The sequence below is a fragment of the Pongo pygmaeus genome, chromosome X (genome assembly GCF_028885625.2).
Source record: "Pongo pygmaeus isolate AG05252 chromosome X, NHGRI_mPonPyg2-v2.0_pri, whole genome shotgun sequence".
Taxonomy (NCBI): Eukaryota; Metazoa; Chordata; class Mammalia; order Primates; family Hominidae; genus Pongo; species Pongo pygmaeus.
This window is the reverse complement of record NC_072396.2, coordinates 71,712,470-71,727,309: the sequence shown is the minus strand read 5'-3', so window position 1 is coordinate 71,727,309 and position 14,840 is coordinate 71,712,470. Positions and strand designations below refer to the sequence as shown.

General features: G+C 42.5%; 1 protein-coding gene across 1 annotated transcript in view; it reads right to left on the bottom strand.

The window, feature by feature from the left end:
- Positions 1–11,578: 11,578 nt before the first annotated feature.
- Positions 11,579–14,840, bottom strand: part of YIPF6 (Yip1 domain family member 6) — a 76,004-nt gene continuing 72,742 nt past the window's right edge. Inside the window, exon 7 of the mRNA XM_054472036.2 lies at positions 11,579–13,067. Coding sequence (XP_054328011.1) covers positions 12,973–13,067 — 95 coding nt within the window. The 3' untranslated portion in view covers positions 11,579–12,972. The remainder of the gene's footprint in view (positions 13,068–14,840) is intronic.

Here is a 14,840-nt window from a genome sequence, read left to right as displayed (position 1 = left end):
TACTATTTCCTAGGCAATGTTCTCAGTACTTTACGTGTATTCTCATTTACTCCTCACAACTCTCAGAAATAGAGATTATAATTTATATTTCACAAACAAGGAAACTGAAGTTCACAGTTCCCCATAGCTATTTAAGAGCAAAAACTATAATTGGAGAGCAAGCATCATCAAAACGGAAAAACCAAGAGAAGAAAAAAGAATCATCAGGTTTCATCCCATTCTCCCAATAAGTGTAGTCTTGGGGCCACTGTAATGCCAGTACACGTTCTGAAGTAGGAGAACTCTGGCTGGGATCTTCACAGCCTGAGGTCTCAAACTCCTGATCTAGGAGTTGAAACCAACCGTTATCCCCTGTTTCCTTCTAACTCTATTCAGGCAGTTATCAGTGAACACCAAGGTGTCTGTGAACTGTTTTACTCCTCTCCTGCAGCCAATAAGACTTTCTTTCCTGCATATTCATGGATTTGGAAATGGTGGAGATTTCTTTCAAGCCTGAGAGAAAAAGGGTCCCCAAATTTCCCCAAGGCTATGGGTTGCCATATATTACCTCATTTGGAGTCAGAGTGAGTCCAGTGGAGGCATTTTCCAAAGTGTCCTGAGAAGGGCCAGGTGCAGTGGCTCACACCTGTAATCTCAGCCCTTTGGAAGGCCTAGGCGGGAGTATCACTTGAGGCAAGGAATTCAAGACCAGCCTAGGCAACATGGTGAGACCCCGTCTCTACAAAAAACAAAAAACCCGGCCGGGCGCGGTGGCTCATGCCTGTAATCCCAGCACTTTGGGAGGCCGAGGCGGGCGGATCACGGGGTCAGGAGATCGAGACCATCCTGGCTAACACAGTGAAACCCCATCTCTTCTAAAAATATAAAAAAGTAGCCGGGCGTGGTGGTAAGTGCCTGTAGTCCCAGCTACTCGGGAGGCTGAGGCAGGAGAATGGCGTGAACCCAGGAGGCGGAGCTTGCAGTGAGCCAAGATTGCACCACTGCACGCCAGCCTGGGCGACAGAGCGAGACTCATCTCAAAAAAACAAAAAACAAAAAACAAAAAAAACCCCAGATAATCACAAACATAGAAGAGTCAATGTCATTGCTAGGAAAAAAAAATAAATCTGAAATGTAGACAAGGACTAGACAAGGACAAAAATGAAAGTATTGGAAAGCCAGAAAGGTGAGGAATGGGATGGTATCAACTATGAGCAAATTGAGGAGTGTGGTGCAGAACTAACACTGTCAGTGGTGAGTATATGCTAATGTGCCCCTTTTATGTGTTGCATAGGACATGTTTTAAGAATAGATATGAGAGGGTTTTGTTTGTTTGTTTGTTTTTTGACAGAGTCTCGCTCCGTTCCCCGAGGCTGGAGTGCAGTGATATGATCATAGCTTACTGCAGCCTCGACATTATGCATTCAAGTGATCCTCCTGCTTTAGTCTCCCAATTAGCTGGGACTACTACAGGCATGGGCACCATGCCGGCTGATTTTCTAATTTTTATTTTTATTGTAAAGACAGGGTCTCACTATGTTGCTTAGGCTGGTTTTGAACTCCTGGGCTCAAGCAATCCTTCTGCCTCAGCCTCCCAAAATGCTGAAATTACAGACTTGAACCCAGTGTTTAAGTAAGGCACCCGGCTCAAATCCCTTCTGGAATGAGGTGTAGTATAGAAAATAAGCAGAGGCCACTTAAATACACTCATTCCTCTAGCCTCAGGCTTTTGCTAGGCAAGCTGAGGCTGCAGCTGGATTGGCTCCATGGGAGTTTGCAAGGCTTCTGAGAGGTACTTAAGGGGAGACTTGGCCTCTTATGAGTATCCCTCTGGCCCATAAACCTCCTGCTGGAGTCTATTGGATGGGCCTGGAAGTCCAGAGTCTCCTGTAATCATATACTTAGGCTTTCAGTTCCTGAGGGTGTGATGTGTGCAGGGGTCTAGGTGGACTGGGCCTAGTGAGGAATCGTGAAAGACTAGGTGGATGTGTGCAGACTGAGGGATGAAGGCAGAAAACAGTGGGATTTATTCAGCCATTCAACAAATGAGTACCTTCTGTGTGTCAGCACTGCTCCAAGTGTTAGCAATATAGTTGTTAACAAGCTAGATGGTATCTCTGCCCTCAGGAGCTTAAATTCGATTGGAGAAGAGGGACAAAACAAGTAGGCAAATTAACAAATACATGAAGTTATTAATGGTGAGTTCTGTGAAGAAAAATGAAACAGGACAAGGGGATTGAGATTGATGGCAGGGCAGCTACTTCAGATTTAGTGATTAGAGAAGACTCCTCTGAAGAAGTGGTATTTGATCAGAGACCCAAATTAAGTGAAGTCATGGGAATGTCTTAGGGAAGATTGTTTCACGCAGAAGAAACACCGAGTACAAAGGCCCTGAGGCAGGAATGAGCTTGGTCCTTTCAAGGAAAACCAGACAAAGCTGATTGACCAAGGTAAAGAGACAGGAGAAAGGGTTGGAGAAGTAGGCTGAGGCCAGATTACACAGGGCTTTGTGGGCCATGGGAAAATTTGGATTTTATTTTAAATACAATGTTAAGAAGCAATCACATGAAGAGTTTTAACTAGAAGAGTGACAGAGTAAAGTTCAAAAATTTTAAAAGACCATTCTGGCTGCTGTGTGAAAAATCCTTATGGAGCTAAGAGTGAAATCAGGGATCCCAGTTAAGAAACTACTGCAGTCTTCCTGGTGAAAGGTAACAGTGGCTTGTACTAGGGAAATAGCAGTGGAGATGATGAGAGGTAGAGCTTATAGGTGCTGCTGATGCACTGGATTTGGGGTTTGAGGGAAAGAGAAAATTCAAAGATGCCTCTCATCTGAGAAACTGGATAAATAGTGGTATCATTGACCACTGGGATAGGCTGGGGAAGAAACAGTTTTAAGTAGGAGAAATAGGGGCTATTTTTTGAAACCGTTTGAGACATCTACTAGATATCCAAACAGAGATGTCATATGTATAGTCAGATATACAAATCTGAAGCTTAGTGAAGGGGGTCAGGGCTAGAGATATAACTTTGGAGTATATAAGATGTTATTTAAAGCCATGAGATTGGATGAGCTCATCCAGGAAGTAAATGTAGACAGAAGAGGTCTGAGGACTAAATCTTGGGTCAATCTTAACATTTTGAGATGAGGAAGAGGAGTTGGAGCAATCAAAGAGACTGAGAAAGTGTGGGCAGTAAGAAGGGAAGGCAACCAGGAGACTGTGGTTTTCCAGAAGCCAAACCAAAAAAGTATTCCAAAGGCCAGGCACAGTGGCTTACACTGGTAATCCCGCACTTTGGAAGGCCGAGGCAGGAGGATCACCCGAGGTCAGGAGTTCAAGACCAGCCTGGCCAACATGGTGAAACACTGTCTCTACTAAAAATGCAAAAATTAGCTGGGTGTGGTGGTGTGCACCTGCAGTCCCAGCTACTCAGGAGGCTGAGGCAGGAGAATCTATTGAACCCGGGAGGCAGAGGTTGCTGTGAGCCAAGATTGCGCCACTGCATTCCAGCCTGGGCAACAGAGTAAGACTCTGTCTCAGGAAAAAAAAAAAAAAAAAAAAGTGTCTCAAAGAGAACAGAGTCAAACGAACTGTGTTAAATGTTTCTAAGTTCATAAGATTTAGCAAGATGGTAGTCTTGGGAACCTTAATAAAAACTTGAGAGGAAAGCGTTGAAAAAAAAATGAGAAATGAGAAAGTAGAGCCAGAAGGTACAGTCAATTCTTTGCAGAGCTTCACCAAAGAGGTGAACAGAGAATTTGGGAGTAGTTGGCAGTGGGCATGGGGTATAGACAAACATATTGGTAAGCTGATAGGACTGATCCAGCAGACAAGAAAATTCTTATGATTGCAAGAGAAAGAGAGTTTCTTTTTTTATGGGAGTAAGGTCCTTGGATTGGCAGGAGGGTGTAAGTGCTGGGGCATAGTCAGTTTATCCTTTGTATCAAGAGGAACAGCAGAGGGGATGAGGATATGCTGGTAAAGTGACAGATCTGATTGTGGGAAGATGAGCTACTTCTCTTCTGATTGCTTCTCTTAGGCCTAAGAAACAAAAGTGAGGTTATTGATACAAGCAGGGAGAAGGAAGGGTCGATTAGGAGATGTACTAAGCTAAGCGAAGATAATGAATGGTCCAGGTGATAATGGGAGGCTTGAATTTCCTTCTTGTGGCAACAGATAAGTGGGAGTGTAAGGCATGAGGGGTAACTAGTTCTGAGTCATTTAAATAGAAGGTGGCTCTGGTAAGTCTGTCTTCATCCTGTTTCTCAAACACACCATGCTTATTCATATCTCAGGCCATTTAGCACTTGCTGTCCCCTCTCTTGAAACATTCTTGCCCCATTGTTTGCTACCTCACTGCATTCAGGACTTTATTCAAATGTCAGCATCTCAGAGAAGACTTCCCTGCCCACTCCTTCTAAAACAGCAACCCCACTTCTAGTCATTCTCCATCCCCTTACTTTGCTTTAGTTTTAAAACAGCTTTATTAAAGCATAATCAATATACAAAGAATTGTGCACCAACCTGGAAGTAAAGTACTCCTCAGCAAATGTAAAAGAACAGAAATTATAACAAACTGTCTCTCAGACCACAGTGCAATCAAACTAGAACTCAGGATTAAGAAGCTCATTCAAAACCACTCAACTACATGGAAACTGAACAACCTGCTCTTGAATGGCTACTGGGTACATAATGAAATGAAGGCAGAAATAAAGATATTCTTTGAAACCGATGAGAACAAAGACACAACATACCAGAATCTCTGGGACACATTCAAAGCAGTGTGTAGAGGGAAATTTATAGCACTAAATGCCCACAAGAGAAAGCAGGAAAGATCTAAAATTGACACCATGACATCACAATTAAAAGAACTAGAGAAGCAAGAGCAAACACATTCAAAAGCTAGCAGAAGGCACGAAATAACTAAGATCAGAGCAGAACTGAAGGAGATAGAGACACAAAAAACCCTTCAAAAAATCAATGAATCCAGGAGCTGGTTTTTTGAAAGGATCAACAAGATTGATAGACCACTGGCAAGACTAATAAAGAAGAAAAGAGAGAATAATCAAATAGATGCAATAAAAAATGATAAAGGGGATATCACTACAGATCCCACAAAAATACAAACTACCATCAGACAATACTACAAACACCTCTACACAAATAAACTAGAAAATCTAGAAGAAATGGATAAATTCCTTGACACATACACCCTCCCAAGACTAAACCAGGAAGAAGTTGAATCTCTGAATAGACCAATAACAGGATCTGAAATTGAGGCAATAATCAATAGCTTACCAACCAAAAAAAGTCCAGGACCAGATGGATTCACAGCCGAGTTCTACCAGAGGTACAAGGAGGAACTGGTACCATTCCTTCTGAAACTATTCCAATCAATAGAAAAAGAGGGAATCCTCCCTAACTCATTTTATGAGGCCAGCATCATCCTGATACCAAAGCCTGGCAGAGACACAACCAAAAAAGAGAATTTTAGACCAATATCCCTGATGAACATCAATGCAAAAATCCTCAATAAAATACTGGCAAACAGAATCCAGCAGCACATCAAAAAGCTTATCCACCATGATCAAGTGGGCTTCATCCCTGGGATGCAAGGCTGGTTCCACATATGCAAATCAATAAACGTAATCCAGCATATAAACAGAACCAATGACAAAAACCATATGATTATCTCAATAGATGCAGAAAAGGCCTTTGACAAAATTCAACAACCTTCATGCTAAAAACTCTCAATAAATTAGGTATTGATGGGAACTATCTCAAAATAATAAGAGCTATCTATGACAAACCCATAGCCAATATCATACTGAATGGACAAAAACTGGAAGCATTCCCTTTGAAAACTGGCACAAGACAGGGATGCCTTCTCTCACCACTCCTATTCAACATAGTGTTGGAAGTTCTGGCCAGGGCAATTAGGCAGGAGAAGGAAATAAAGGGTATTCAATTAGGAAAAGAGACAGTCAAATTGTCCCTGTTTGCAGATGACATGATTGTATATCTAGAAAACCCCATTGTCTCAGCCCAAAATCTCCTTAAGCTGATAAGCAACTTCAGCAAAGTCTCAGGATACAAAATCAATGTGCAAAAATCACAAGCATTCTTATACACCAATAACAGACAGAGAGCCAAATCACGAGTGAACTCCCATTCACAATTGCTTCAAAGAGAATAAAATACCTAGGAATCCAACTTACAAGGGACGTGAAGGACCTCTTCAAGGAGAACTACAAACCACTGCTCAAGGAAATCAAAGAGGATACAAACAAATGGAAGAACATTCCATACTCATGGGTAGGAAGAATCAATATTGTGAAAATGGCCATACTGCCCAAGGTAATTTATAGATTCAATATCATCCCCATCAAGCTACCAATGACTTTCTTCACAGAATTGGAAAAAACTACTTTAAAGTTCATATGGAACCAAAAAAGAGCCCACATTGCCAAGTCAATCCTAAGCAAAAAGAACAAAGCTGGAGGCATCATGCTACCTGACTTCAAACTATACTACAAGGCTACAGTAACCAAAACAGCATGGTACTGGTCCCAAAACAGAGATATAGACCAATGGAACAGAACAGAGCCCTCAGAAATAATGCCGCATATCTACAACTATCTGATCTTTGACAAACCTGACAAAAACAAGAAATGGGGATATGATTCCATATTTAATAAATGGTGCTGGGAAAACTGGCTAGCCATATGTGGAAAGCTGAAACTGGATCCCTTCCATACACCTTATACAAAAATTAATTCAAGATGGATTAAAGACTTAAATGTTAGACCTAAAACCATGAAAACCCTAGAAGAAAACCTAGGCAATACCATTCAGGACATAGGCATGGGCAAGGACTTCATGTCTAAAACACCAAAAGCCAAAATTGACAAATGGTATCTAATTAAACTCAAGAGCATCTCCACAGCAAAAGAAACTACCATCAGAGTGAACAGGCAACGTACAGAATGGGAGAAAATTTTTGCAATCTACTCATCTGACAAAGGGCTAATATCCAGAATCTACAATGAACTCAAACAAATTTACAAGAAAAAAACAACCCCATCAAAAAGTGGGCAAAGGATATGAACAGACACTTCTCAAAAGAAGACATTTATGCCACCAAAAGACACATGAAAAAATGCTCATCATCACTGGCCATCAGAGAAATGCAAATCAAAACCACAATGAGATACCATCTCACACCAGTTAGAATGGCGATCATTAAAAAGTCAGGAAACAACAGGTGCTGTAGAGGATGTGGAGAAATAGGAACACTTTTATACTGTTGCTGGGACTGTAAACTAGTTCAACCATTGTGGAAGTCAGTGTGGTGATTCCTCAGGGATCTAGAACTAGAAATATCATTTGACCCAGCCATCCCATTACTGGGTATATACCCAAAGGATTATAAATCATGCTGCTATAAAGACACATGCACACATATGTTTATTGTGGCACTATTCACAATAGCAAAAATTTGGAACCAACCCAAATGTCCAACAATGATAGACTGGATTAAGAAAATGTGGCACATATACACCATGGAATACTATGCAGCCATAAAAAAGGATGAGTTCATGTCCTTTGCAGGGACATGGATGAAGCTGGAAACTCTCATTCTCAGCAAACTATCTCAAGGACAAAAAACCAAACACCGCATGTTCTCACTCATAGGTGGAAATTGAACAATGAGAACATGGACACAGGAAGGGGAACATCACACACCGGGGCCTGTTGTGGGGTGGGGGTAGGGGGGAGGTATAGTATTTGCAGATATACCTAATGTTAAATGACGAGTTACTGGGTGCAGCACACCAACATGGCACATGTGTACATATGTAACAAACATGCACGTTGTGCACATGTACCCTAAAACTTAAAGTATAATTAAAAAAAAATAAAAGAATTGTACCAACCTAATATTTCATGCATACAATTTGATGAGTTTGCACATATGCAAACACCCACAATACCATCACTGCAAGCAAGGTAATAGACATATCCAACACATCCCAAAGTTTCCTTGTGTCCCTTTGGTTTTGTATATGTGTATGTGTGTGTTATATGTGTGTGTATGTATTAGGAATGCCTACCACGAGATCTACCCTAAACAAATTTTGAAGTGCACAATACCATATTGTTAACCATTGGTACTAGGTTGTACAGCAGATCTCCAAAACTTATTCATCTTTCATAACTGAAACTTCATACCCATTGAACAGCAACTCCCATATTACCCCCTCACCCCAAATCCTGGCAAGCACCATTCTATTTTCTGCTTCTGTGAGTTTGACTATTATAGATACCTCTTATAAGTAGCATCACATGGTATTTGTCTTTTCGCGACTGGCTTATTTCACTTAGCAAAATGCCCTCACTTGTGCCCATTGAATGTAATTTATTTAGTGATGTGTTTATTGGATGTATTCCATCAACAGACCATCAGCTACATGAGAGAAGGGCTTGGTTTTGTTCACTGGTATGTCCCTAGAGCCTAGCACAGCATCTGTCACATATTTGCCAACTAAATGAGAGCAGGGAGCCAACTGCCTACAGGAGCTGGAGAAACCCTTACATCCTCCTGTGGTGGCACTCAGGCAGCAGTGAGGGTGGCTAATGGTTTCAGAGATCTGGAATGAGGCATCAGGGTTGCTTTGGGGAAGGTGAGTAGAACATGGAGCAGGAGGAAAACCACATCAGGTTCCATGCCGACAGCAGCCCTCTGCCCTCCCCATCTCAGCAATGACTATATGTTGGTAGAGGTGCATCCTGCAAGGTATCAGGCAGCCTGTAGTTCTCAAAGACACTGACCTGCAAGTACTGGGTGGTACAAGAAAGTAGAGAAACAGTGTCTTTCATTATTGAAATGGGTAGGGGTTCCCGGTAGAACTGTGTAAGACATCAAACTTGGCTATCAACGAGGTCAGAGGGCTCAAGAGTCTTGCCAGCACAGCAGGCAGAATGTCAGGGCTACTATTTGAGGGCCTGGTTCAACACACTTCATGTGTGAACATGTATCAATCAAAATAACACTAGCTGCTGTAACCGTTTATGTGATGGAGGTAAGCAGTAGATGGGTCAAATGGTAGTTGAAGACTCTGGGAAAGGCACAAAATGGGTGGGTTTTTGATTCAACAGAACATAGCGGTGCAAGTCAATGAACTGGAGAAGCTCCTGCAGGCATCAGACAGTGGGGCAGCAGGTAATAGAACTGAAATGGCAGTGTAGAAAGTGGACTACATTAGTCAGGACATCTACCCGACAGCAAATGTGGCTTGTGGCCCTGAGAAGGGAAGGATAACAGTATATTACAAAGTCTTGGGTTACTGTCCCCAAGAGATTTCCCTGGCCTATCCTTGGTTCTGCATTTTTTTTTCCCCCTTAGAACACTGGGCCTGATGCTGCCCCACCAAAAGCCTCAACAAGCAGGTTGATTGTCAGGCTGTCTTCCAGGGTGGGAGTAAGGCCTAGGCACCTGGGTTCATTGTGCCTTTGCTGGGGACCCTGTTAAGGCTGTGCTGGCACAGGTGTGCTCCCTGGCCGCCTGAAATGAGGCATATGATTCAAAATATCACCAAATGAATAATTTCCTAAGGAGGGAGGGGTGGTATCTGATTTCCCTTAGTCTTTGGTTGGTACCAGGATTACTCAGATCAAGGGCTCATTCTAAATGAAACAGAATATCTTAGAGAATGAGATAGACAACCACTCCTTGGTTCAGGAGGTTGAGGAGGATAATAATAAAAAGGCCCTAGAATTTACTTGGAGTACTACACAGGCCAGAGAACATGTATTAATCAAAGTAACACTAGTTGCTATAACAAACAACCACATCTTGGTGGTTTAGCACAATAGAAGTTTCTCTCATCAGTGTGTTAGAGAGACTGTGACTCTCCTCCAAGTGACTCAAGGATCCAGCTATTTCCATCTTATGGCTCTGCCATCTTGTGGCTTTAAGGTCACCCTAGTGTTTCAGAAGCACATGAAAGTGGGAAGAATCACACACCTGTTACTCAATCACTTTGGCCCTAAAATGATACACGTCATGTTTACTTGTTGTATTGGCAAGAACTGGTCAAATGATCTTGCCTAGAGGTGCGATAGAGCTTGGAAGTGGTAGTTCCTGGCTGGGAAGCCTCTTTGCAGCAACAACTCTACACCATGGAAGGGAAGCCTGAGCCTTTGGTCATCATCTAGTGCCCTCTGCAACAGGACAGCCCCAAATATATGTACTGTCCCAGTCCAGCTTGAAATGCTGTCTTTCACTAGTCCTCTTGCATACAAAGCTAAATAGCTTAGAGTTCAGATTCTGTGAGTTCCTGGATCTGCTAGAACTGTACAACTGGATGCAATTGAGCAGGAGTGGGTAGTGATCCCATCCTGCCACTGAATCAAAGTCCCACTTGTCTTCTTTTTCATAAATAATGGGAGTGCCAACAGGAAAATTTGAGTGCTAGATGGCCCCACACACACGTTCAGATTGAGATACCCCCTGAAACGTAAGATTCTGCCATTCTTTGCCAAGGTACCATTCTTTGCAAAGGCTCAAGACTCTAGGGTGAGATTAATGGTGTCACTGTGGTTACTGTATGGAGCAGCTGCTCTCCATCCCTCTCAGACAATTCTTTCTAGAATGCCTATTTGACTGGTGAGGCAGACTGGACAGCCACTGACCTGACCTCCAAATTGCCCTAGGTGAAGTACATGACAGGATTCTTCTGAGTCATGAATGCATGAATGATTGGCAGCACCCATGGCTCTGTATGGTCCCTATCCTTACCTGCAAGAGCAGGCAGGGTTTCACAGAGTCCTTCCAGCAGGAGAATGTTAATCTCATCCATTTAGACTTGTTGTAGTTTGAAGATCACCTAGCTGAGTCTCTTGAAACAAGGTTCAGTTTAAAAAGTTGTGAGATGCCATGAAGTCCACCCTTGTCTGTATCAACAGTTGGGTCCCAGCCAGTGATGTACTGGTAAATGCTTAACAACCAGCTCTTCTGAGAAAAAAAAGTCAGACCTGTAGCATTTGCTGATTTCCATGGTGCAAATACTCCCACAATGGCTGATTTCAAGCTATCAATGTTGTATCACTGAATGCAGAGTTGAGCAGAGGTACAGTAACTTACCATTATATGTATATTCAGTATTTCCACCATACATACAGAATGGACAAAATAACTTCAAGAGTGTAGACAAGACCTGTAATCCCAGCACTTCAGGAGGCCATGGTGGGTGGGTCACCTGAGGTCAGGAGTTCAAGACCAACCTTGCCAACATGGCCAGCATGGCCAACATTGCCAGGCAAATTAGCCAGGTGTGGTGGCGTGTGCCTGTAATCCCAGCTACTCAGGAGGCTGAGGCAGGAGAATTGTTTGAACCCAGGAGGCAGAGGTTGCAGTGAGCCGAGATCGCACCACTGCACTCCAGCCTGGGCAACAGAACAAGACTTCGTCTCAAAAAAAAAAAAAAAAAAGTGTAGATAAGAATGTAGTAAAATAACTAGGAAGTGATTAGTTTTGAGTATTTGCTATCTATGTTTTAATGTAATGTATTTAATAGTAAGTTCATGTACATTAATTTTTTTGTTTCAGTGTTGCCTTTTTAATTTTAAAAAATAAATATATACTTTTAAACATACAGAAAACAGGAAAAAATAGCACATTGAACACCCATATACACACCAGTTAGATTCACTAACATTTTGCCATATATGCTTCATGCCATGTACATTAATTTTTAACAATGGCTGTGACTAATAATCAGCAAACAAAATTTCTGAAAATTTCACAATCAGCTCTTCTAAGTCAATATAACCTAGCTCTAGCAACACCACTAGTCTCAGCTTTCTTACCCCAGTACCATGGTTAGCCAATCAGGACAGAGAGAGCAGAGGAAGTGTGAGCATGGAAATGAACAATTTTCTTCTCCCAGTGGACTGAGAAATTTCTCAACAGTGATAGGAAAGTACACAAGACAAAGCACACAACCTATCCTAGAACAGGCGCAAGGCTGGTGCATGTGTGTCTAAAAGCAGACTTTAGGGAGACACAGCGCTTCTAACCTTGCAAGCTCATTATTAGCCTTAGAAGTGACTCATGTAAGTTCTGAGTCATGAGATGTACTAGGTGGCTCCCACACACACTCAAAGTCACCAGTTTAGTCAGGCTTCCATACTGAGAGTAGAGGAGCTTGAAAACTCCTCCTAGAATTTCCTTGCTTGGTGCCATCATTCTAAAACAAGACCTGTGCTGGTTAATCCACCCTTCCCCTGGAAAAGATAGAGTAGATATGTTGGTGTGCTCTGCCCAGGACAGCGGAAGTTTGGCCATCCCCTCCCTGCTCACACACAGATTGCTGCCAGAAACCGCACAGAATCTTTCAAGAAAAGGGTGGCCAGCCTGCCTAGAAAGAAGTCTCGTCTATCAAATCTGCCACTGTCTGCAGTCACCTGATGGCTTGCATGGAGCTGGAGGATCCACTTCACTGATGGCTCAGTCATGTGGCTGCTGGCAGAAGACCTCAGTCCCTCAAATTGTGGGCCTCTCCATAGGTTGCTTGAATGCCATCAGGACATGACAACTAACCTACCCCAGAGTGAGTGCTCCACTAGAGAGGGAGCACAGAGGAAGCCGCACTGTCTTTTTTATGATCTAGTCTCTGAAATGTCACAATCACTTCTGCTTTATTCTATTCGTTAGAAGCGAGTCACTGATGAATTTCTTTATCCTATTCATTAGAAACAAGACATGAAAAGCAGCTCACCCTCAAGGGGAGGGGAAATAGGATCTTCCTTTGAAAGGAAGGAGTAGCAAAAAATTTGTGGACAAATTTCACAGCTACTGCACTTCTCCCTCTTTCCACCAACTATTGATATTCCTCCCATATGCAAAGTACACTCACTCCTCCCAAGGCCCCTAAAAGTCTCGTCCCATTACACTATCAGTTTGAAGTCTAGATTCTCATCACTGAGATCAGGTCCCGGTCCAGGTCCAGGTGCACATAAGGCTCCTCAGATGTAGTTCTTTAAGTATAGCTTCTGGAGTACAGTTCCTCTCAACCTGAGGACCTGTGAACGAAAGAGACAAGATATCGGCCACGGATACACCCAACATGCAATGGTGGGAATGAGTAGAATAACCTCTACAGACATTACTGTACAAGGAAAGGGGAAAACAAGCACAAAGGAGTCGCTGTTCCATAAACAATTCTGAAATATACCTAAGGATATGTTGCAAGTTCCTTGATTAGGACTCAGTCTGGGAATAATTCTCTGCACCTCTTGGCTCTCCCCCTGGGCTCTTGGTTCTATCCTCTGAGTCATCTTTCCTTTTCACAAAAAGCACTCTGTTTCCAGGTGCATGATTTTCTCAGCTTTCTTCCTGCCAGTAGAATTTTGGAGATCCAAAGGTCTCCTGTCATTTTTTATTGTCTCTGTCCCTTTCAGTTCAGGCTGAAAATGTTTCCATAAATACAATTCTCTTTAAAACTTTGTGAGTGTTCTCTGATTCTTATTAAGGTTTACCCCATTACACCAAAGCTTTGTCCAAAAATATCTTTGAGATAAGCCCTTCCTAACATTGGACATCTGCTGTGACTACTGAGGGATAGTGCCCTTAAGCTTCTTCGAAGCTCTGTTGCTTGACTGAACAGCTCTTTGAAGCATGACCTTGGATCTTTCTGAGGCTTTAACAAAAGATTTTACAGTCATACTGCCAGTTTTATTTTTAGACCATGCTTTCCAGAGAGTACCCTGGATTTTAACTTTGTTCCAAAGCTATTTCTTAATTTTGGCATTGTTTACCCTTGGAGGATCTAGGAATCTTCAAAACCAGGACTCCTTTTTGTTTAACATTTCTTCCTTAAGCATGTCTCTGTCCTTTCACATTTTGCTACAAGCAACAAGAAGCAACCAGGCAGCACCTTCAATGCTTTTGCTAGAAGTTACTTTAGCTAGGTCATCCAGTTCATTTGGTACATTTTCTACTTTCCAAATAATTTCAGGTGACAGTGTAGCTAAACTTTCTGCCACTACATAGCAAAGATCCCTCTTCCTTCACTTTCCTATAACATATTCCTTACTTCTATTTAACCCCCCACTGGTAGCCTCCTCAAAGCTCAGACTTCTCCAAACAGTCTATTCAAGAAATTTTAGCCTTTTATGGATACTCTCTTGAAAGTCCTTCCAGCTTTTGCAAAACTGCCTAATTCCCAAGCCACTCCCACGTTTTTAGATGCTTTTTTTTTTTTTTCTTTTGAGACAGAGTCTCGCTCTGTCACCAGGCTGGATGGAGTGCAGTGGCTCAATCTTGGCTCACTGCAACCTCTGCCTCCCAGGTTCAAGCAATTCTCCTGCCTCAGCCTTCCGAGTAGCTGGGACTACAGGCGTGCATCACAATGCCCAGCGAATTTTTGTATTTTTAGTAGAGACGGAGTTTCACCATGTTGGCCAGGATGGTCTCGATCTCTTGATAGCACCCCGCTTCCAGGTAGCAAAATCTGTATTAGTTATCTGTTACTGCATAAAAAGTTACTCCAAAACTCAGTGGCTTAAAACAACAAACATACATTATCTCATAGTTTCTGCCTGTCAGGAATTTCAGAGTGGCTTATTTGAAAATGTAGGCTCAGGGTCTGATATGGTTTGCATCCCCACCCAAATCTCATCTCGAATTCTAATCCCCATGTGTCAAGGAAGGGACCTGGTAGGAGGTGACTGGATCATGGTGGCAGTTTCCCCCATACTGTTCTCATGATAGTGAGTTCTCATGAGATCTGATGGTTTTATAAGTGTTTGACAGTTCCTGCTTCCCATGCTCTCTCTCCCTTGCCACCATGTAAG